The sequence below is a fragment of the Monodon monoceros genome, unplaced genomic scaffold (assembly GCF_005190385.1).
Source record: "Monodon monoceros isolate NGI ecotype Baffin Bay Population unplaced genomic scaffold, NGI_Narwhal_1 Super_Scaffold_3, whole genome shotgun sequence".
Lineage (NCBI taxonomy): Eukaryota > Metazoa > Chordata > Mammalia > Artiodactyla > Monodontidae > Monodon > Monodon monoceros.
In genome coordinates, this window is record NW_021703780.1 from 97083170 (window position 1) to 97108572 (window position 25403).

Sequence of the window (25403 nt, forward strand, 5' to 3'; positions counted from 1 at the left end):
GGGGGTAGACATCTGTAGTAGCCGTCTCTGGGGGGTAGACATCTGTAGTAGCCGTCTCTCGGGGGTAGACATCTGTAGCAGCCGTCTCTCGGGGGTAGACATCTGTAGCAGCTGTCTCTGGGGGGTAGACATTTGTAGTAGCCGTCTCTGGGGGGCAGCTCTTCTGATTAGATGCCAGGTGCCCACTCTGGGAAGCAAACGGTGATTAGAGCATCTGACCACACCTAGAGAGTGTCTTAAATAAGCACCTAATACTATCCCGCCTTATGTTTTATGAAGCTTTTTAAAGTAAAATGGGCTACTGGGCAATGATCTTTTCAATGCCATTGTTCATGAAAGGTAAATAACTGAACGCAGAAAACAAATTATGAGTGACTCCAACCTTTAGAAAAGGCAGTAAATTCAGCCTCCTTACTTTGAAAATCAGGAGGAGGCTTGGGAACACGAAGCCAGAGAAGAAGACAGCTCCCCAGGACCTGTGAGTTCCTCGCCTGGAGGACTCTGCACTACCCAGCAACAGCTGACACTCAGTTATTAATTGCTATTCTGATGATCGTAGCACGTGATGGCGCATCAAGATACTGGGGTGGGTGGGGGAAGCACCTCAAGTTTTTTTTTAAACTTTCATCTTGACTTAGGCATCCAAAGTCTTAAAGCTTCATTTTCTCTCTGACACCTCCCACTCAGCCTACTGCAAAGGCTCTTGTTATAAGAATCAAAGGAAAATGTTTTGCAAACTATGAAGTATTATCAAGAGGGAATCAGGACTCCTTTGAATTTGTATGTTATTAGTAGTCATAGTGATAATTAGAGTGAGTCATTTTTGCTAGTGTTCAATAAATTAATTCCTTAGAGATGAGCCTTTCCCTCCAGCAGTTACTTTATCACCTACAGATGTTGATTAAAGGCGGATCATATGCACCAAATGGTCCATGCGTGGAATACGAAGCAGAAGAGTGTAGAACCTTTGCCGTGAACAGGTCTGGGGTCTAACACCAACCCACAGAACCTTAGGTCCTCAAGTCCAGCCACTCACCCAATGCCTATTCCCTTCCTCAATGCCTCTGAACAGTCATCATCTCATCTCTGCCTGGGCACTTTGGCAATGAGGGATCTTGTTACTCTGTAAGCAGCCCGTGTCATCAGAGCCGAGATCCTCTCCTTGTGTTCACTGAGGTACTTACAGGAAAAGAAAGCTCAGGGTAAAGGGAAGTTCTGGGGCGGCAGGCAGCTGAGCCACCGGCATGCGTGAGGACAGTCCGGGCAGCCCCTGCGTACGTGCTAACACCCGTCCTCCACATGTGGCTGATGACAGCTACTTCATACCTAGGAAACGCTGTTTCACTGGTTGGGAAACGTTTTCCAGATGAAAACCTCCTTGCTGACTTATTAGTGGAGGGGGCATGTACAGTTTTGTTTGTTTTGAATCTGCAACCATGTCTTCAATGGCCTCCCACCTGAGGACGCACCGAGCAGATGAATGAGGGCTTAGGCTTCAGAGTCAGGCTGCCGAGTTCAAACCTCAGCACTGCCACGACCAGCTAAGCATCCTTAGGCAAACTATTTCAGTGCTGTACATCTCTGTTTCCTTGGTCATAAAATGGGACTAATTATAGTGCCTCCTGAGGAGGGTTGTTGTGAGAACTGAAAGAGATAAGACAGTAACCCTTAAACTGAGGTCCACAGGCAAATGCTGAGGGATCTGGAAGGAGTTTTCACTTGTGCTGTTATTTCACTGAGAATCTTTTTTTTAAAAAATATCTGACGTAAGTATATCCTGAATCAGACACCTACTATAAATATAACCAAGTGTTGGCACATGATTTTGGTGACTGTGTTTGCATTTTTTTCCTGGTCTAATGAGAAAAATACAGAAACAGACCTAGTATGAGATTGAGGTATTTGCACTAAAAGAAAACCAGTTTATGTCACCATAATGCATGCAACGAAATATTTTACAAGAGTTTGCACAGATAAAAATGGTGGGGGAAATTGTGTCAAAGGACACATGGCAGTACAGGCACGGTGACGTTAAAAGAATCAAGGCCAGCGCGGCAGGAGTGGCACCATACGCCAGGGGAACAGAATTCAGCTGTAGCAGATCATCGTCTATTGGATTATGGCTAACTTTCAGGGGCTACATTTAAATGATAAGTTCATATTCTGGCTATGCAGCTGTAAAAGAACTGTAAGCATAAAGTTTTTATGCCCAGTGTTCTGCTTATATATTTTTAAGTAACACTGTAATAAATAAAGATAACCAAACTGTGGTTACGCAACAGAATGTTCTTATTCGTAGGAAATACATAAGTATTTAGGAGTAAAGAGGCGTGATATCTTCCATTTACTCTCAAATGTTTCAGTAAAAATAATCCACATATATATGTGTGTATACATGTATACATATACTCATACATATATACATATACACAATATCTCATATATATATGATATACATATCATATATACAGTATCTCTCACTACATACATATATACATATATACTATATATAGAGAGAGAGAGAGAGAGACAGAGAGAAGGAAATGGAACAAAATATAAACAACCTGGTTAAAGGATTATGATAGCCAAAGAATTACAGCATCTCATACCTAGAAGATCTAGCCCCTCCTTCTTAAAGATGCAGATCCAGAACTCCCGAAGGAGTATTATTAGACCAGTGACTCAGTAAGTCACATCTGGGGGAAGGGACCCAACATCAGAATCACCTGGGTAGGCGTTTGCAAAATGCTTACAAAAACTCCTTCCTCCTCTCTCCGGGAATCGCTGCCACGGTGAGCCCCTGTCTTGGATACATGGTCTCTCTACAGGTGTTAGGATATAAAGGGTTAAAGTCATAAATGCAGTGATCGGAGCCATCAAATTAGGCTGCAAAGGATCCGATCGGTAGGCTCTCCATCAGTGTCCGTTAGGCAGTCTCAATGCAACACGCTTTTGGAAGCAAGAGGGACCTAAGTAGGTTTAACCAAAGGGGAGTGACCATTTTCTTGAGCACTGACTCTGAAAATCAGGAACACTACAGGCTTAGGACAGAGAGGGAGTGCCTCTAACGGGGCAGTCCTGTTTGCTCACAGTGGGTATGCCAAGTCCTTCACTGCTCTTGACCGAGAACAATGTGAGGACGTCACCCCTGTCCAGCCACCAGTGGATTCCAGCTCATCTGAATACCCTGGCTCACAGTACCTTCATGCCCCACGGGTTAGTCAAATCTCCCCAGTACATACATGGAGGAGCCAAAAGCAAGTTCACCCAATGAAAGAGATACATAAACCAAATCATGTTTTTTTCACCTGCAGGTCCCAATTCATTTGTGGATCCTAAAGTCAACTTACCAAGTCATGACCCAACTTTTATTTGCACAAAGTAAAACGCAAAGAAATATAGGCAAATCAAGCTACACTGTGCAAAGCCAGGGTTAAGAACTGTTTCATGACGCTTTTGTATCAATTATGTCAATATGAGTACAAGGGTCACAAGGTAAATGCTTTTTTACTCTGGGCCGTGGCCAAAATGTTTGAAAGCCACTGTGTCACGTGCTGAGAGGAAAGGCAAGAGGATAAGAGGGAGGGAGAGAATGGGAAAAAAATCAGAAGCAGCCCCGACTGGTCTGCTCACAGGAAAGCACTGGCTAAAGCACTGTAACCTATACACACAGTGACTTGATTGACGAGGAGGCCAGCAAGAAGTGATGGTGATCTAGGAGGACAGAAGTCCATCTGAGAAGACAGTATGTGAGCGCAACTCATCTTTATGTTATGATGAAGCGTATAGGTTTCTTTTCTCCCCTTTTAAGGCAAAACAGAACACAACCTACACACATGAAAATGTTCCACACATCTGAGGCACTGGCCCCCATAATAACTAGAGCTTATGCTCCTAGGAATGCTTTCCCTGGAGAATGATGGTTAATTTATGCTTCATCAATTACTCAACATTCAGCGACCTTCACCAAACAAGGAGTTAGTGAATTTCTAGGAGCAGATGCAACAGCAACACTGCTTCTTCCCCTACTGCTGCTTCTTCCCCTACTGCTCTATGTCACTCACACCAACCTTACCCAGCGTGTTCTGATCATACACATTCATTAGACCAGATCAAAAGTACTACCCCCTCCACCAAAATCCTCAAAAACAAAGCTACATGTTTCTTAAAACTATTTCAGCCTAAGTAAGGAAGTCAGCAGATACAAGAACTTAGAAGATATAAGAACAAAATTACCAAAAAGAAAACATTCTGTACATATCGTGATGAAGTGCAGTATCACGTTAAAGACACACCCAGGTGACGTTATAAACGTAGGTGCCTACGTGTCCTGTCCACAAATTCTGTTCAATTTTGACTCCTAAAAAACAGACTTGGAAAAAGGTTAAGGTCTTCCCAGCACCAGTATTAATGATCCCTGAAAGGAGAGATTCCTCAAGCACATGGAAAATTGGCCATCTCATGTTGTATTTTCATTAAGTACCTTCCAGGATTACCCGGGATGCTGATTAAATCAATGTCTCATGAGCAGTGGAATGATTATTTGAAGTAAGTGTATTCCTTCTAGGCCATCCAGATAAGTGGCTATTGTGTTACTACAAAACCACCATTTCACTATTGACTTCAGCTCTGCAGGGTGCTATTGAGATATCTCTTTGATTCTTTGCTGGTCGACATAATGAAGCCTTAAGGCTATCAGGTATTAAATACTCAATTCCTAACAGACACTGCTCTCCAGATGCTAAAACAATAACATCTTCAAAAATGCCTAAGTTACTGGTTCTCCAGGAGCAAAAGGAAAGAGAACCATTTAGGTCACCAACACAAGTTGGAAAACTGATCTCAAGTCGTAGAACATTTTTCTGTTTGTAATAAGACACCCAAATCAGATTACATACACAAGACTTTTTTAAAGTTGAGGAGAACGTGAAGTATAAGAGCAATTTTCAACAAAAGCTAAAATAGAATTAATCTAGGGCACAGAAAGCTGAATCAGGCTGAACAAGCACAAGTAGGTCTGAAAAATCTACCGGAAGGCTGTGAACTTAATGTTCAACTTTGTCTATAAACTGCCTGAATTTTCACATTCTTACATTGTTATTAGGTAATAGAAAATATGGTGAATCCCTGGTTCTTGGGTTCTACTCTTGTGGGTGGTACACACAGCACCACAGTAAAACAGTTTCTCAAAAATGTCGCCTCCATGTTAATGATTACAGACATCTTTGGGCTTTTTTTTTTTTTTTACTTTTCTTTAAATGTAAAAAATGAACCTGAGATGCTGAAACCATTATAGAGGGATTCCAGAATCATGCCAGCCCATTCCTAAATGAATTGGAGTTCAGAATAAAGTCTACCCTGTGATCACTTTGACCTTACATACGTATATATCCTTCCTCTGTAAAACACTAATATACTGTGTTCAACGCAGGCGGAAAGTAAGAATTCCTCTCTCCCTTGGCAGTATCGTTCTGTTTCTATGAAAAACAGCTCTCTCAAACTGTAGGCTCCACGGAGGCCCTGCATCTATATCACAAGTACACCCAGTCTCGCCTGACATACATTTTACAGCCGCAAGAGTCAATGCATAAATCAGTTCATAAGCTCCATGAAGGCAGGACTGCCACTTGCCCCCCAGAAAGGCCCCCTTTTCCATAAGCCTTCAATCACTGCTCACTGAATTGGTAACTATTCAGGACTCCAACCTGAGCAGACTGATCCTGAAGCTGGGCTCCAGGAGAGAACCTGAGAAGGCAGCAGAAAAAGAGAAGAAACTTTTACTCTCTTCACTCAGGACACAAAAAGCTACACTGAGGTCATTACTTATTTTTCATTTATACAAACACCATTTTGTTTTACTGATCCTAACTAAATGTGGGCATTATAAAACAGAAAAATGCAAAATACTGTCTTACATAAAAAACTTCTAAATTAGCTATAATAACGTTTAACGAAATCCGTAACTAGCTACTCAAGTCAGTAACGCTTATTGCAATCTTAGAGGCATAAAGGAGTTTCTTGTTGTTTCAATAAAAGCCTACAACCTGAGCTGCCTCTCCCGAGCTCAATGTCCCTGGGAATGACACTTAACATCCCTGAGCTTCAGTTTCCTTAGGAAAGGATAATTATACCTCCCAACAATCAAAAGCTAAATAAATGTAAATTACAAAAGAGGCTGGGAAAAAAAAAAAAACTTCAATGGCTATTTCATTCAGTCACTCGTCTAAAGATGATCTTGTGTGAGTGGTGGTAGTGGGGGAAGAGAGGAAGCCGCAGGCACAGGGATAACATAAAGGACTGGAGAAAGTCCTATCAGAGGGCCAACAAGGTGCCTAGAGAGAACAGGGCACGGCAGTCGCCCCGGGAGTTGACAGTTAAGGTAAGTACTATACACATAAAGTCCAGTTAATCTTCACATATGTTTTGTAAGTAGCTACTATTATTTCGGGGTTACTAATGAGGAAACTGAGCCTTAGACAAATAGAAGTCCTACCAGCTAGTAAAAAGGCAGACCTTACATCTTAAGCAACAGGCACTTCAGCTGCCAGTTTATTAAGAACTGAACTTGAATGTTGCTCACCTTCAAGAACTTACCATGTATAAAAGCTCAATCTCACCACATCTTCTGTCAGTAGCATTTTAGTGCTTACAAAAGAACACAACCTTGCTTCCACAGAAAACAGTCATCCTTGCAAATATCAACTGTGAACAGTAACACTTAAAAACAAATATACCTTAGGACGAGCAGGAAAATCACTTTCACACAATGGCAAAAGGCCTTCCAATGTCGGTGTTCTCTCTTCTTGTGCCCCTTCTCCACCACATTGGCGGCGCTCTCCCCCCAGTATTTGTTCTCCTTTAGCTATGCAAATAGAACTTCCACGACTATTTCCCATTATATGCACACTGCCAATGACACGAATGATCTTAGATGACTCTTCGCATCTCTAGTTCTCTGCTGGTCAATTAGTCTATCAACAAACACCTATTTATCTAAACTTCTAGAGACACGTAAGGAGTGTCTCCACTCCAGATCCCACTAGAGTAAGCTGCAGAGGAAAAGAACTTCCCGAGTTAACAGCTCAAGCCCTAGCATCCAAAGATAACAGAAGACTTACATGTTCTGGCGCTCGAAAACAAAAATAAGGATGCCAAGCTGTTATCTCTGAAGCAAACAACCAAAATTAACAGCATATAGCCACAAAACCATGTGGGAAAACACGTGATTTCATTATACTCCAGGAGACGAGGGGGTATAGGTGAATTAAAATGCATTCCTGACTTACGTTTTTCATCATCAGCATGTACCAGGGATGCTGCCCTTGACAAGACATCCAATGGCGTCTCCATTCCTGGTTGCAGCCCAGAAGGAGAAAAAGAGAGAAAAGAAGAATTTAAATGGAATTCCAAAGACTTCTTTAGAATTTTGGCAGTTAACCATTAGAATGATGCCTCCACCAAATGCAAATCACAATGCTGAAGCATTATACTAGTACTGAAAGTCTTCCCAGCCTGTGACGAGATCCAATGGATGTGGTTCAGGAACAGAGAGAGAGAGGGGTTAAGTTCCATTCTGCCTACTCAGCCAAACCTTGCCAACTCCAGGAAGCAGCTCAAGTCAGAACTAAAAGAAGGGATATTGTGGATATTCATGCCCGTGTTATTCGTGCTTATAAATGTTTATGTGTGTACGTAACAACATGCCTGTCCAGACATACCCAGTAAAAAACAGTTCTCAGAACAAAGGCTACTCTATGAACACAGCATTATACCAGTCTGAGATCGTGGTGGTAGTCGTCGTTGTTGCTGGTTTATTAGTTTTAACAAAAATTACTAAGATTGAACCATTCTGTCCTTTTGCCTCCTTGGTTGAGACTCTGCAAAACTGTGTAGCTTAAAATAGGCAATGTACTCATGAAAAGTGTGTGAATTCCATTGGTGAGTTAAATGGTATTTTAAGTCCAATAGGAATCTTTATTTCTAAATGTCATGTTTTAAAGCTATCACCACCACCTAACACCAACTTTTTTTTTTTTTTATAAAACCTGGATTTTTATTTTTAACTCTGTTTTCTTAAATTACAGCACACCTATAAAAGCAAACACTGAAAGAGTTAAAGATGGTGAAAAACCTAGAGAATCAGGCTACTTTTACCCAGTTTTCCTTTTTTGGATTATTTAAATATATACACGCACACATACATGCACACACACACAGTTATTAGGAAAATAGACACACCCTGTGAGTTCAACAACTGAGAGAAAATACTTTAAGTGCACCCTTTAGAGATGCTCAGCATTTTCTCAGCATTCTTCAGCCTTTACTGAGTACCTACTATGCATGTGCCAGTTACAAGACATAGCAGACCAGCTTTACTTTACAATATTCATACCTCAGACCTCCAAAGAAACATCAGCTCTTGATCTTGCAATGTGATTTCATTCAACAAACGTTATCTACTGTGTACTACGGCAGGAAAAATAAACAGAGCCCAACAGTCGCCTTCAAAGAGCTTTCAATTTATACAGTAGACATGCCTGCAAGAAATCTAGTTTAAGGCAGTGTTTTCCCCAAGTGTTGCACTGGATGTTCATGTTTTGTAAGAAAAAAATTTTTCTATGATAAATAAGTTGGGAAAACACTGGAATAAACCAAATTAAGCAGTTTCTTTTTTTTTTTGCGGTACGCGGGCCACTCACTGCTGTGGCCTCTCCCATTGTGGAGCACAGGCTCCGGACGCGCAGGCTCAGAGGCCATGGCTCACGGGCCCAGCCGCTCTGCGGCATGTGGGATCCTCCCGGACCGGGGCACGAACCCACGTCCCCTGCATCGGCAGGCGGACTCTCAACCACTGCGTCACCAGGGAAGCCCCTAAGCAGTTTTTTTTCCTTCCTGTGCTTTTGATAGGCTGCTGTGCCTTCTGCAGGGGCAGAGGCAATAGGGAGGGCAGCTCTATATACTTGAAGTCTCTCAAACTTCATTGGCCTTTCTTTTAACCTGAAACACCTCCTAGGGGACACGTGGAAACCATGGATTAAGGCAAAATGTGCTAAGTGCCAAAACAGTGCTATAAACAAAATCCTATAGAAATATCAATGAATTCCGAAAGGCTTTGTCGAGAAAACAGAAGATGAGCTGAGCCTCTGAAGAATAAATGTAAAAGCACAGAAGGGAAGAACAGAAGCAGAACCCATTCAAGAACAAGCTGCCCAAATCAGCCAGAAGACAAGTAATGTGGGGACAGGAAGTGACAAGGATGGAAACTTGGACTGGCGCCACAGCATGGGAGGACCGAGGGCCTGAACGGGACTTGGGCTGGATTTTGTCCGCATTAAGGAGCCACTGAAATCTCTGAGCCGAGCAATAACTTGGCCATTGACATGTTCCAGGGAAGTTATCCTGGTAGTGCCCTGTAGTCGCAGCCTACAGAATAGGAAGCCAAAGGCAGGGGACAATCTGAAAGATACAGGGATACAGCGGGCAGGAAGTAATGAGGGGCGTGTGTTGGAGGCAGCGGGGATAAGAGAAAACACAGACAGAAGTGATGGAGCTTGGGACGTCTCAAGGTGTCAGAGGAGAGTCCAAGAGGACTCTGAGTGACAGGGAGGACAGGGAGGTTGTAAAGCAAACAGTAAATTTCTTCTTTTTCAGAGACAAGAAGGAGGTGAGGAAAATCAGAGGCATATGATAGAAAAATGAAAGACATTCACAATCCTTGTCTTCCTTGTAAGATAGAAAAGATCACCTCCTGAGAGTAAGGATTTGGAAACTTGTTCAAAGGCAAAGAAACAAAAGTTTGGGACAGACTGACAGGAAAAGGTTTGCTGAACTCACAAGAGCTCAGTTACATTCTCGTCACACAAGCCAGTTTCCTATTCAGGCAAGATTTGAGTTTAAAGTCTTTTTTTGGGGGCTGCATTGGGTCTTCATTACTGCGCGCGGGCTTTCTCTAGTTGTGGCAAGCCGGGGCTACTCTCCGATGCGGTGTGCGGGCTTCTCACTGCGGTGGCTTCTCTTGTGTGGAGCACGGGCTCTAGGCGTGCAAGCTTCAGTAGTTAACAGCACGCGGGCCCTAGAGAACATGGGCTTCAGTAGTTGTGGCACATGGGCTCAGTAGTTGCAGCTCGCAGGCTCTCGAACACAGGCTCAGTAGTTGTGGCGCACGGGCTTACTTGCTCTGTGCCATGTGGGATCTTCCCAGACCAGGGCTTGAACCCGTGTCCGCTGCATTGGCAGGCAGATTCTTAACCACTGTGCCACCAGGGAAGTCCCTGACTTTAAAGTCTTTTATTTTAAGTAAATGCCGATAAGCATTCTACCCTGTAAAGCAGTATTTAGACTCACAATTGCTTAAATTAATTGCCTCATTAAGTTGAAGGACAATGCTTTCAAAATTCTAAACCCCAAAAGATACATGTTAACATGTGCCTCTTATGCAAACCATGTGCATAGAAGCAAAATATCAAAGCATAAAAATACCAAATGACACAAAAGTAGACCCAGAATTCTAGCACGTGGAAGATTATTTAAGTTCATTCACTCCAAGCTACTTAGGTTCAAAGTAGGTAGATAAGAGATTAGGTGTTTAAGGTTCATCTACGAGGCACCTGCCATCTGCTGCAACCTTATTAATGTGACCAATTTTTATTACACAATTACTGAGTTCAGCAAAGTATTCGGGAGAGGTCACAGAGAAATAGAAGATATGATCCCTGCTTTTAAGGAATTACGGCCTTGTTCATGAACCTAAAGTATATGGAATGGGATAACAACAGACAAATTTAAAAGCATAATAAAAGACAAAATATAATTTAACACTGAAATGTGTAGTGTGTTATAAAAGAGAGATCAGTGTCAGCTCAAGTGTCTACCTCATGAACATGCATTTTTTTCTCAGTTTGGTGTGTGTGTGTGTGTGTGTGTGTGTGTGTGTGTGTGTGTGTGTGTGTGTGTGTTTGTTTTAAAAAGCCACTTCAGGGCTTCCCTGGTGGCGCAGTGGTTGAGAGCCTGCCTGCTAATGCAGGGGACACGGGTTCGAGCCCTGGTCTGGGAGGATCCCACATGCCGCGGAGCAACTAGGCACATAAGCCATGGCCGCTGAGCCTGCGCGTCTGGAGCCTGTGCTCCTCAACAACAGAGGCTGCAATAGTGAGAGGCCCGTGCACCGCGATGAGGAGCGGCCCCCGCTTGCCACAACTAGAGAAAGCCCACACACAGAAACGAAGACCCAACACAGCAAAAATAAATAAATTTTAAAAAAAAAAGCCACTTCAAAGGTCTCCTTCCCATTCCTCTCCCCTGGGCAGCCTCTACTCTCTGACCTCTCCTCCTCACCTGGATCACACGGTCTGAATATTTCCTGGGTGCAAGTACCCTGTCTGATGCTTACATGTACAGTCCTGTTGGATCCACAGCCTGAGGGAAGGCACAACCACAGGTATGAGAGCCCGGGAGGGAGGCTCAGCCCCGCCCAGGCAGGATCGAGGACCCCTGCTGAGGAGCGGGGAGCACGATGTGGGTGAACTCGGGAGACAGCGCAAGGCTGGCCAGGCTGGCATCCACTTACTGGAGTAGGCAACGGGCAGTGGTGAGTCCCTGAGCAGGCTGGGGAGGTGATGTCAAGGATGTTTTAGTTTAGCAGGTGTGGGGAGGACGGTTTGACCTGCAGGGATGAAGTGAGGAGTCACGCAGATCAGCTAGGAGGCTTCTGTAGGAACCAGGTGTGAGATAAGGACCACAAGAGCGGGTACAGTGATACAGGTGGGAGAGGAGGGCCAGGGACCAGGCACTACTTAGCCACAAAAGGCCTAAGCAAATAAAGGTGGAAGATAACAGTAAAAAAGAAAAGAAAAAAAAAAACTTCTGAATTTTACATCTTGTACAATATCCACAGTCCAAGAAACCCAATAAAACATGTGAGACATGTGAGTAACATGGGGGAGAAAACTACGGTCACAGTATTTGATGGAGGCTCACAGTCTGCTGAGAGGGGAATGAGCATCACGGTGGTTTAGGAGGGGGGTCTCTGGACACTAACCGTGTGAGCTTGAATGAGCACAGCGACTTCCTACCTCTGTGACCTGGGAACCGACTTTATGTCTGTGTGTCTGCTTCCTCATCTGTAAAATGGGGATGTTGATATTACCTCCCTCATAGGGTGTCAGAAGTGAATGCACTTTACACGTATTAAAATAATTATGTGTCAAAACAAAGGCAAACATATTAAATAAATTGCAAATGATGGTAAACATACTAGAAAAAGGGCACTGGCCACTACTTGAGACAGAGAAGATTCCTCTGAGATGAGAGACCTAAAGGATAAGGGGAACTGGGCTTGTAAAGGGAAAAGGTCGTGGGGCGCTCCCACGACCACAGCGAGAGGACGGGGCAAGGCAGGGAAGTGGGCATGGGCCGGATCATGCGTTCTCTGCAGGGTGTGACAAAGCTGAGATCTTATTCTTTAGTCAGTGAAGAGTCCTTGAATGGTCTGAGTGGTTTTAAACAGGGGAGCGACACGTCTGGTTTATTTTATATCCTTTATGAACCATAAATCATCTATGAGCTTTTGCAAAAGATTACACGGCATCCGGAAAATAAATGTAAGTACAAGCCAGTGATAAGTTCCCACTGGCGTGATAGTTTTTACAATATTGCGATCACCGAAAACATAATCACTTAAAACACTGACACCTGGAACATAGTAACCCCGTAAAAGGGAGAGGAATGTGCTTCTGGAAAAAGACATCAAGTCCGTCTGTAAGGGTTCTACTGCACTGCCACCCATTTCTGGTCTATCCATTTGTCTTTTTTTCGTGGTTGCTGTCAATTATGAATATAACTCATGGTGAAGAGAATACATATTTTGCTTTTTGGGGTTTTTTTTTTCCAGGCAATGGTCGGCATTTTCTCTGCCAGCCCATACAGCCCATATTCCTTTCCTGAAGCTCCCTTACCCCCAACAATACATCCTTCCAAATAGCTTAAGATTGAGAATTAGGGAATAATAGGTATCAATGATAAAGCTACTACATTCTAGGGATACTGGGTGCTAATGAAAAGCTCGGCTCTAAATTTGAACACCATTATTCTGGGCTTCCACAAAGGACCGTCTTTTTTTTTTTTTCCTTTTTGGATCAACAAGAGGACACGAACTCCTATCTTGGGAATAGAATTATGGGGTGTATTAGTTTTGTTTTTTTCAGGCAAGGGAACAGAAGTTCAAGATACGTCATAGAAGTGTTCCAAGGTGAAAACTACAGCACCAAGCTTGGCTCACTGCACAGCCCCTCCAGTAACACTGGTCCAACTACAGTGTAATTTAGGAAAGAGTGAGAGTCTTGGCCAGAGGTGGAAACCAGGGGAGGCTGGGAGAGGCCCATTCAAACCTCCTGATGTCCCTGCCACACTGTCACTTGACCAAAAACCTGAAATAGGAAGATATCGCTATCCTGGGATCCTGATGGCACGTCCAACTCCCAGATGCACACTCTTCAATATCCCTAATTCCTGCTGGCCCTGTCCCATCACTCTATCAGGACCACTTCCTGAGCTAATCTAACTTGGCCTCAGCTAAGAAATATACCTGTAGGACAAGCCTACAGTATGAAGTATCTCACTATGGCAGGGCGGGTGTGGCCCTTGGGGCCATCAAGAACTCAGAGGCTTTCACTGGGTATCTCCTATGTCTGGCAAACACTACAAAGAGACTTTTCAGAAAAGAAAACATGAACCCCCTGCCCTGAGCAACTTACACCAAATGCTGATCACTCTGTGGTCGATGTGGCTAGCTGTGGGTCTCAATGAGGTTAACTGAAATGAAATTTCATACCGAATCGTCACCAGATGCTGGTGGCCACGTGCAAGCATAGCTTCAGGCACATCAGGTAGACGTGAATTAACCTCCTGGTTGTTTCTTCTCCATAGCGTGTCCAACTGAGGCCCCACTAACTTCCGGCAACACACACATACTGTCTCTGTTAACATCCATACAATTCTCAGGTCACCCCTCTGTTCTTCATGCTCAAAACCTCTCTCATTGGTGTAACCCTTTTTTCTTCTCGCACTTTACCGTCTGTTAAATCAGCAGAGCCAGGACTTTAGCATCAGAAAACCTAAGTCTGAGCCCTATTTTAATACGTTGAACTCATTCAATCCATCATCACGGAAAGTCGATGATGTTCTAGACTTTGCTCTAAATGCCTAACACCAATTGTGGGGCCCATTTAAACTCTCTGGGCCCAAGTTCGCGCACCTAAAGAAAATGGTCACAACGTTGCCTACTTCACATGGTCACAAGCTTGGCACTGTGGATTAAATGATACAACATCACTGAAAATGCCCAATCAACGCAAGTGAGAAATACATTCACATTATGACACCTTACCGCCTTGCAGCCTATACTTTTAATAACACACTCACATACACTGGCTTACTGATCCTCACAGATAGGATTATTATATTTTTCTACAGATGAAAAACCAAGGTGCCAAGAATATAAGTGACTTTCTGAAGAAGCTAACTCTAGAATCCAAGTCTCCTGACTCACCATCCAACGCTACTTCAACTATTTTTCAGCTGATTTTCATAAAGACCTTTTGGAGAAAAGCAATTATTTAGCTTATCTAAAAAAAAAAAAAAAAAACCCAAAAATAAAGAATACCTTCCAGCTAGACTTCTAGTCCTGTGCTCTTTCCCCTATACCTTGAGATATATATGAAGCAATAATCTGATAATTTCTAAAGAAAGCAAAGGAAGACAAGCCCTCCTCTCCTAGGAACGTAAAAACCAGGACATGTTTCACTTGCTTTGAAAAGAAAGCGGCACAGAGTCACATGAACAGTAACCAAGGCAGGTAAGAAGATTCTCACACCAAGTCGGTTGGTGAGACTGGGACAGACAACATTGGCAGCAATGCCATAGGATCCCTGGGGCCCCGGCCACACAGGAATTAACATAAGCCCTGAGGACTTCAAGCTCCAAGAGCAGGTTCAGTAGTCAGGAAGGATGGTTCCTACTTAGTCATGCTCAAGACAACCTGCTATTAAACTCCAGGGGATAACTCTCAAGGCTCAATGAATGATATGTGAAAACTTTCACCGCGTTGTTTGTATTTCTCACAACCTGAAATTGTATGTCACACTCTTAAACAGAAACCAGTCCTTATTCAAAATATTCCTTCAACCGCATGGACCCTTTGCCTGTCTAGCTTTCCTTATCGAGGCATGTGCCAGACATGAATTATGGACCTGTCTTGCCGTAATTTGAAACATCTTACCAGATACAAGGTAAGAAGGACTTGCCTGACTTCCCCTTATATCCAATTCCTTATTTCTACACATAATCATTTCTGAAAATTCATTTGAAGGCCAAATGTCTGAAACCTGAACAACACATCTACATGTTCTATGCTTATTTCCAGAGAATTAAAAATATATCTGTGGGGGCTTCCCTGGTGGCACAGTGGTTGAGAATCCACCTGCCAATGCAGGGGACACGGGTTCGAGCCCTGGTCTGGGAAGATCCCACATGCTGCGGAGCAACTGGGCCCGTGAGCCACAACTACTGAGCCTGCGCGTCCGGAGCCTGTTCTCCACAACAAGAGAGGCCGCGACAGTGAGAGGTCCGCGCACCGCGATGAAGAGTGGCCCCCACTCTCTGCAACTAGAGAAAGCCCTCGCACAGAAACGAAGACCCAACACACCCAAAAAGTAAATTAATTTATATATATATATATATATATATATATCTGTGTAAAACCCCTTGTTAGGCTTCTTTCAGGTGCTTGTCAACCTCAAGCCTAAGTCCCAGGATGAGAGCCAGCTCTGTTGGCAATTCCTCCCCCCCCCCCCCCCCCCCGTCCCAGAAAAATAAAAAAATCAGTAAGTTAGTACAGGGTGTGTACCCTTTCCGTAAGGGTTTAACGCCCTCCCCGCTCCCATGAAACCTCAGTAGGGCAGGTATATAGGCTAGGCAGCCATCCATCTCCCCGCCCCACCCCCCACCCCGGGACACATCAGGTATCAGGAACAAGGTAACCTCAGGTGCCTGCCATCAACTTAGCTCTGTCTCCTGCTCATCTCCACCTCCCATCACATCAACACAGAGTTAGCTGGGCTGAAAAACGGGTGCCAATCTGGATGGCAATCCTTGCACAAATGCTCAACTCAGCCACCTTAGGCTTTCTGATGCTAAAATGGCCCAAGGCTCCATGGGCCTCCTAGGCACCCCCCTCCCCGAGGTGGGGACTGTAGGGATGTGATATTTAGTCATCTTGATGACCCAGGCAACAGAAGCTGCCCAACGGTGCTACCACACAGTAAGTAAAATCCTTAATTACCATAACACAGTTCGGCATCAGTGTCAGCTGTGCAAACACATGGACAGTACGAAAGCAATCGTGTGCCTGTCAGGGTCACCTGTATGGACTTAAAGCTGCAAAACCAAACTCAGGTTATAGCGTATCTCATGTCCTTTATATGAGGCTGCCCAACGCTGGTGTAAAATTCTTACTGCTGGCTGAAGTTCATCCATCTCCCTAAAGTGCCCCCTGGAAAGTGCCTGTATGCGGGCCCACAATGACACCACCACTCTGTCCAAAGAGGAAAAATAAAATTCAAACCTGGACTTTTTGAGCAGACTACCGATTGCCACGATTTTTCAACACGGTTGTCAAACAATGAACTATCCTTTTCTTTCTCATATTTAGGCTATTGGGAACCTGTCTCTTCATTTTCAATACCTCGGCCTTCTACAGCACTTCACAGTAAATAAAAGAAACTCTTTGGCATTTCTAGTTCACTCTGGATACGCTTGTTCTTGCCATTTATTTTATTTGGATACTTAGAATCTCCTATTCAGAAGTACTGAGGTGCCAGGTCCTCTTGGGGACCTGTTACACCCAAGAATGACAGACGTGGACCTGCATCACAGCCTAAGTTGGCAAACTTCCCATAATACCCAGGTCGAGCTCCCCACTGTACCAAAATCTCAACTCCCAGCCTATTAGTAGCCTAGAAAAGTCTTCTAACCCATGACACGTTGCATCACTAGGAAGCTCTTTCATTTTCGGCATCATCAAACACGGTAAATTCTTATCATTTGCAGTCATTATATTCTATAAAGCCTCTGAGACCTCTAAATTAGTGAGTACTGAGAAACTGCCCCAAGTACTGATTTGGGGATACAAAGAAATTTTAGTGAGGAGACAAATCACAAATACAGGAATCCACGAACAGTGAGGATTGACGAATCTGGTTATAAGACCTGAGGCCTGAGATACCGAAAGCACATTCTACAAGGGTTTCTTCTTTTGTAAAAGAGCTACTACGGTGTAGCCCAGGTAGAAAGAATTTTTCTGATTTCAGCACTTCATGCATACACTCCTTCCTTCCTTACCTTGGCAGTTTATACTATCAAGATTTGGCAGTCTGATTTCTAACCTGTCGGGTTTTTTGCTTGTTGTTTTAATGTGGACAGATCCTAAATGGCTATTGATATTATCAATAGACTGATTGATATTATCCCCTTTTCTCTTCTCTTAAGCTCCCACATATAGACTTGATTAACTTCAGAGAGGCTCCCTAAAAGAATCACAAACAAGCCTCAATCAACATACCCTGCAGAAACTTCTTAACCAAAAAAAAAAAAAAACCCTCTCTTTCACCAGGTTCCCGTAACTGCAACAGCTTGTCTAACACAAGCAATGAAGAGACAACTTGATATGTTAAAATTGCCACATAGTGTCATCATTTTAGTTATATTAGAATTTTCCCAATGTATTTGACTCTTACCTCCTAAACTTATGACAACTCATTATTTTATTAAGTCATAGTCAAAGCTGCAAAGCAACTTTTATTATGGTTATATGACTTACTATTTTATTAAGGCAAACTAAAAGTTGCACAACAGAACTATCCAGAAGAGATACCTGGAAGAAACACAAAGTAAGATCTTCCTTTGGATTTGTTTGGGCAACCACCAGAGGTTGATGACAAGGCTGACTCCCTAAGGAGTTAAAAGGAATTTCACACGGCAGAACTCTCGTCAAACAAACCATTTGAAAGGGAAAGTTTTCATTTCATAATTGTCGTTTTGTAAGAAGTGTTGAAACCTTAAGGTAAAGTCATAGTTCTAAATCGGGTGGGAGAAGTGGTGACAACTGTGTTTTATGAAGCTCTTTCAAGTCTTCAAAGACTTTTATAAATAACATGACACAAAATACTTTTCAAAGCACACTATTCCCTGTAATTAACTCTGTGATGTATCAGAACAGATTTTATCACCCTCTTACAGAGGAAAATAAAGCACAAATGTTAACTAGAAGTAACTTTTTCTGGTCACAAACTTAGTAGGTGACAGGGATAGGACTTGAACTCAAGTCTCCAGAAATAAGCCAGAGCTGTTTTTACTACAACATTCACAGTTTTGGAATGTAGTTCATGGTTATTTATAGCAGAATTATCGTCTTAATTGTATTGTGTTTTGGTCAACATAAAATTTAGTTTGCATTCCCTTCCAAATGGAAAGCAAAGGCAGGCTGCCCAGAAGTGTGAAAAAACCGTGGCGGGGGGAAATTAGCCTGGGATTAAAATGTTGCCAAAGTCAAACAACAAATTGAGGGGTTTACCTCATTTCTACCAGGACGGAGATGACTTTTCAGGCAGATACATCAGGAAACACACAGAAAACAAACACACACACACACACACACACACACACACACAACTGTGTTGAGTACAAGACAACAAACTTCTGAGTATTCCTAAACCCATTATTTAAATGAGAGCACTGAGATTTAGAGACAGATGATAAAAAACTTGTTCCAAGATCACGCCCCCAGTACAGCCTTGAGGCGCTGACCCCTAAGCGCTCTTTAAACGACCCACACTACTCCCCTCACGCTCATGCGCAGACTTAATCAGCTACAAGCAGGAAACAATGAACGCTGCAAGTCTGTGGACTGGGAGGCTAGTGCAAAGAGTTAAAAGTTTGGTATGCTAACATGGAACGCAAAACTGACCTCCCAATACTAACAGGAAGATTAACATTTGTTGCCTTTGTCTTCGAAATTTCAGAGGAAACAAATGAGAGCCTTCATTTTCGTCAAGGTAGGCTTGGGTTTGTGAAAAAAGATACTCAAACTCTACAGGAGACAGTACCTTCCAAATAGAGGGGGCAACCAGCTGCTGGTAAAAACTAGAAGAGCCGCCTCCAACCCGCCCCCCAGGCTGCTGGTTCTTATTAACCGCAGAGAAGGAAATAACGACTAGCAAACACACAGCACCAATGATCAAAGTGAAACCGATTTTTTTTAAGTCAGCTGGCTTGAACAGACGAACACACGCCAACTAAAGCGCATAAAGACCAGCGGCCCCAACAGTGCTGTCATCCTAACCTAAGAGATTTAAAGGTCTAGGGCGATGAATAAAAGGAGACTTGAAGCAAAACAAAAAAGGAAAAGACCTTTGCTTTGCGGCGAGGCCTGCACTCACTGCAGGAAGAGTGTGCCGTTTTGTTTTGGAAAGGGGGCAGGAAGTATACAGAAAGGAAAGAGCCGATCCCAGCTGCCCATCCTCTGCCATGTCCCGCGGTCCCGCACCACAGCCCTCCTTTGCCGCTGGCCAAGACCAAGGGGCTACAGGGCGCGGGCACACCCCGGCCGGCCCCTCGCCGCCGACTCCCAGGACAGCTTCCACTCCAGACGCCAGACCTCTCCCTCCGGGTGTCCTGGCACTTCGGTTCCCACCAGGAGCCTCAAGTTGCCCCGCAAGAACAAGCCGCCTCGTCCGTCCTTCCAGGAGGACGCCCGCGTCCCGCTCCGAACCAGTCCACCCCTGAGCTCCCCGCAAGCCAGCCCTCGCCCTGCCCCCTTCTCCCGCACTCACCGCCGGGCGGCTCTGGGCTCGCCCGCCTCGGGCCGGCCGGGCCCCGCTGGGGGCAGGGGCGAGACCACGGGGCGCGCGGGACCGGGCGCACTCCGGGGGCGCGCCGACGCGCAGGCGCCCTCGCGCCCGCGCTCCCGCACCGACCCCAGCCGCTCCGCACACCCACACGCACACACGGGCGGCGCGCGCCGAGCCGGCTCCGCGGCGGACGCGAGCGCGGGAGCGCGAGGAATCCCTGGAATGAGGCGCCGCCCGCCCTCTCCCGGGCTCTGCCGGGCTCCGCCGGGCCACGCCCCCGGGCCCGCCCCTCCAGTCCAGCAGGTGGGGGCCGGGCCCAGGTGAGACGGCGGGGAGGCGGGGGCAGGGCCTCGCGCGCCCGGGGGAGGCTCATTTCCCTCCCCCACCCGCTCCACGCCTGACGGCAGCTCGCACCTACTCAACGGATGCAGACGTGCTCGGGCGGCCAACGTCCGCATGGGGCCCGGGCTGCGCGTGGACCCAGCGCACGCGGTCTGCACCAGCCTCTGACACACACCGGACCGAACCCCAGAGGCCCAGGCAGCGGGAACACAGCTTTGGTGCACACGCACGAACATAAACGAACCTCTCGTGCGCGCCCAGGGGCTCGCCGCTACGGGCCAGCACGCCTCCCCCCTCCCCCGCACGCACACAGTAGGCTCTCGCATCCGGTGGACACAGCACACATGACCACGACGACCACAGTCGACCCGATCCATTACCCACTGTCCCTTAACCTCCCTGCCCCTTAACCGCCACGCAGCCGGCCAAGTGCCCGCGCATTCGCGCCGGACCTGCGGCACCTCCGCAGCCCTCGGCTCCAGACCCGCACGCGTCCCCGCCTATCACGCAGAGCGGCTCGCTAAGCTGCCCAGGGAAGGCGCCCGGCGGTCGGCGTCCACGCCAGCTCAGCCGCCGCAGCGCCGCGCACGCCGGCGCTTCCCGTTTCCCGGGCTCCAAGCTCCACGGGCCGCCGACCTGGGGCACTGGTTCGCCCGCTCGTGACCCGCACACCCCCAGCCGCTCTGCCCGACAGGCCGGCGACCACACACGCACCTGAAGGGACAGGTCGCACTAGCTTGGGGAGGTGAGCGCTCAGGTGCCACCGCGATCAGAACGGCTGCTGCAGCTCCCGGCTCTCAGACGCCGCTCGGCTGCCTCTCATTACAGCATTTTACACCCCGCACTCCACACACACCCCACGGGCGCACGGCAGCGTCTTTCCTCCCCCTCCCTCGCCCGGAGGAGGAAGTCCTAGTAAATGAAGTCAGTGTGGAAGGGAGGGAACCGAGGAGGAAGGGAGAGAGTTCGGGGTGGAAAGAGCCCCCTCCAGGCGCTCACACACCGGTGTTTGCTGTGTCTGGCACACTCCCGGAGTCCACAGCCCGGTCTGCTCCGGAACGTGCCCGGGAAGGGGCAGAGAGGAGGGGGCGAAACATTTCTAATCGGTGCAGGTTCTTATTACAGCAGCGGCGTAGACATGTGACCACGAAAAGAAAAGCCCTGTCTTTATTTTTTTACTGTCATTCTCTGGAGATTTCGGGGTGTGGGTAGGAGGGGTGGGGGCCTGATCCTCCCCGGTCCCCGGCAGCCCTTGCCCCATTGTTTTCTCATACTGCCACAATTAAGAAAACGTTTGCTTAACGTACCCAGCCGCTAACTTCATAAAATAAATAGTCAGGGACTGGACTTCCTCTGGTTTGCTTGAAATGGCTTCATGTTGCTTGCCTTCTGGCTGTTCTCAGACCTCAGTCATCATTAGGGGTTCCTGCTATAGGGCTTTCCCTGGGAGACGGCTCTGCTGAGATGGAATGATAACGAAAACAAATACCGGCTTACATTAATGCTGGGGGGAAATGCTTTGCAGTTTTCAAACTGTTTTCCCATGTATTACCTCATCCAATTATATGGGGTCACAGCCTGTTATCTCACTGGATCTTAGCCCCAGGATGGGGAGCAGGACAGGTGTAGATAGTTCCACTTTACAGTGAGATTAGCTTTACCTAAACGACGGCGAGGCATTGCCTGAACCCGAGCCACGGTCTTGCGGCCCCCTGTGAAATACACTCTCCTGCTGTCCACACAGGGCCAACGGAGATAGGATGACCCAGGTGACAAGTTGACCCAAGCATAACCACGCCTGTTCCCCTGGTTCCCAGATTAAAGTGCACAGATTAAAGCTCGGGAAGGTTCCCAGTCTTCCCAAAGACATTTTTACTTAGACTCCATTTTAGTTCATCAATAGTCTCAGACTAGGGGAAAAAATTCCTGAGAAAGATCCTAAAGAGGAGATTTTCATCCTGCCACATTAAGACGTGGAATGAGGAAAGGGTGCGGACTGCTGGGGCAGATTTCGGGAAGTGTGACAACAGAGGAGGGGCTTTGGATTTGAACAAACCTGAATTTGAATCAAACCCCACCTCTGTCAGTTATCAAGCCCAGTTTTCTCATCTGTAAAACAGAGACAATTCTTAATTTAAAGAGCTGTTGCAGGGACTAAAGACCAGACAGAATATCTGGTGAACATTCACATCTCTCCCCTTCTCTCTACCTCCCTTAAACCCAGTCTTGCTGGGGCACCATATAAACAGACAGCCACCGTAATCATGGAGGGATAGGAAAATGATTTGTCTAGATAATGCAAATGAGTAATGAGAACAGTCACCATGCAACTGCACATTTAAAAAACGGCTCTGGGGTTCACAAAGTGTCCCCACATATCATTATCTCATTTGATCTGTATGACAGCTCTGCCATTTGTGTACTGCAAAATGATTTCCGTTTGGGGTCAGGGTGGAGGTCCTAAAGCTGCCTCTTTAATTTCCATCACTGCTTAGAGCGAGCCTTACTCTGCAGATAAATCATGGGGACAGAGGGCCTTTCCTCATGGATGTGACCAGTCTTCAAACTTTCCAAGGATTAATCTCACTTCTTCCCTTACATCAGCATTAGTGTTACTTCTCCCTGGCCACATCTAACCAGGGTGGTTTCAGTCTGAATGTCTTGATCAAGCAGATGAGAGACATGCTCAAGCTACCGTAAGAAAAGGAAGGTATGCTGTAAAGACAGAAGTGCGCTGGAGGTGGAATGTGTCAGACACGGACTGTCCACACAAGGGAATGTAAACAGCAGCCTAAAGGAGCGACTTCCACAGAGGCCTGCAGCAATAGAGGGGAATCTTGACAATAGTGAGTGAAAAAAGCAAGTCCCCAAAGATTACGCGCAGCATAATATCCTATTTGTAATGTTACAAATACCGTGAAAAATAATTGTGGTAGTACATGCACCTGCAATAAAACTATGTAAAAAAGAAGGGAAGGAGGATGAGAGAATTCAGAATGATGGTTACCTGGGGAGGGGAACTGCACGGAGTGGGTGGCAGGGAACCATTGGTTAGATGTAGGTCATTGTCAAAGTCTTAGTTTTCGGTTGATGGGTTCACGGGTTCACTATTAAAATTAACTACTTAGGGCTTCCCTGGTGGCGCAGTGGTTGAGAGTCCGCCTGCCGATGCAGGGGACACGGGTTCGTGCCCCGGTCCGGGAAGATCCCACATGCCGCAGGACAGCTGGGCCCGTGAGCCATGGCCGCTGAGCCTGCCCGTCCGGAGGCTGTGCTCCGCAGCGGGAGAGGCCGCAACAGTAAGAGGCCCGCGTACCGCAAAAAAATAATAATAAATAAAATTAACTACTTAAGTGATAGTTGCACAGCAATGTGGATGCCACTGAACTACACACTTAAAATGGTTAAAATAGTAAATTTTATGCTATGTATATTTTACCATAATAAAAAATATATTTAAGGAGGTAAAAGAAAAAATTGGGCAAACCTCTAAATTGAAAAACAAACAAACAAACTACTTTAAGTAAGTAACTAAAATGATAATAAGGAAGGCTGTGCATGGACCACTGATAAGAATGTGTTTCAAAGCAAGGATTTTATAAGTGCATCAGAAGTTTATTTAAAATAAATAAAAATAATCAAGAAGGTGAGTGAGTGGAGATAGAGAAGAAACAAGATGGACCCTGAGTCGATCACGGTTGAAGCGGAGGGATGGGTATGGGGGCCGGGGGTTATACTATTCCGTCTACTCTTTTTTTTTTAAGCCCGGCAGCATGTGGGATCCTGGTTCCCCGACCGACCCACCGGGGATGGAACCCGTGCCCCCTGCAGTGGAAGCCTGGACCGCCAGGGAAGTCGCTGTTCTGTCGAATCTTGCATAGATTTGAAATTTTCCATGTTAATTAAAAGGGGAAGAAAGTTCACGAAAAGGCGGCTCTGGGAACCACGGTTCTGCCTCCCCCACGGGCCACAGAGTCGTTACCCAGACTCCCTCTCCGTTTCTCTGTGCCTCCTCGCAGTTTAATTCTTCCTCATTTACCTACCAAGGAGCCTCCTCTTCACTTTGGCTCCCTCATTACTGCCCCTATTCCCCCTTTTGGCTTTTGCCCCCACCAGTAACTGACTCCTTTCATACCTTCATCATTCAAACTGCTCAGAGAGAAGATCTGATTCTTGTCTTTCTACCAATCTACAAAAATGGCCACAATCTGATTTACCTTGAAGTCCTGGGTCCACGATGGCCTGTAAAGTCAAGCGCGGTCCAGTGATGAAAACTGAGAGCGGGGAGAGGCAGAATTACAGGGTGGAGCGCACAGCTGCCCCATCAAGACAGATAATAACTCACACATGGAAGAGCCCTCAGGAGTTCAATTAAGTGGGAATAAGGTCTTTGCCTTTCCATTTGCTCCTTTCGATTTTTTAAGGCCTCCCCAGTTAGTACTGTAAAGACAGTTTTCTTTTCCACACCACATTCCCGATAAGTAGTTCACTTTTCAGGGTGTCTTCCCATGTCATACGCCATAGGGGTCATAAGGGACACCCCAATGGCTGCCAATCTGAAATGGTCGCAGTGCACAGGGACTCTTATTGTTCTTCTAGATGCACTAACCTGTCTATGAAGAAAGTCTTTCTCTACCTGTATCCCTTTGCTTCTAACGTGCTCTTGTGAATCTCTCCTGTCTTCCTTTCTTGCTTTCTTCACTCCAACTCGTTCCGCAGAGAGCACAGATGTAGGTTCTAGTTCACACTCAGTCTCCGGGTGATAGTGTGAGCCTTGGAAGTCAGCTTGCAGCCCTGGGGCTAAGCCTCCACTTCTGGGAGGAGCTTAGACCAGATCACTTTCGGCACACAGGTTTCATCTTGAGCACCAGCTGTCCTTCAGCTCCCTTAAGAAGGCCTCTGAAGCTATTGTTGAGGTTCAACGAAAAAAGAATGTCAAGATTGATTAGTAATGTCTGCTGTGGGTGGGGAATAGGAACTGCTGAATCAGATGTTTGCCATTTTTGATCTAGAAGAGCTCTACAAATACCTTCTAGCAATAACTTCTCTCTTTTCTCATAGAGAACAGGTGAATTTCTACTTTTCTGGGGGCCAAAGTAACTAGTGGGAAAACCCAAATGGTCTTATTTCAGTGAGAGAGTACAGAATAAGAAATAATCT

At 45.8% G+C, this 25403-nt stretch overlaps 1 protein-coding gene across 19 annotated transcripts in view; it reads right to left on the bottom strand.

Moving 5' to 3' along the window:
- Positions 1 to 25403, bottom strand: part of VGLL4 (vestigial like family member 4) — a 277108-nt gene that overhangs the window by 135766 nt on the left and 115939 nt on the right. For 8 of the 19 annotated variants that reach the window (XR_003796665.1, XM_029242473.1, XM_029242472.1 and 5 more), the window contains one exon: positions 7287 to 7352. Coding sequence is in view for 13 of the 19 variants with exons in the window: in XM_029242473.1 (XP_029098306.1) it covers positions 7287 to 7352 (66 nt within the window). In the remaining 6 variants the exon portion in view is untranslated. Of the gene's footprint in view, positions 1 to 7286; positions 7353 to 19883; positions 19964 to 21550; positions 21700 to 22316; positions 22353 to 23855; positions 25149 to 25403 lie in introns of those variants that run through there. The other 11 variants (XM_029242485.1, XM_029242484.1, XR_003796667.1 and 8 more) reach the window with 9 other exon arrangements.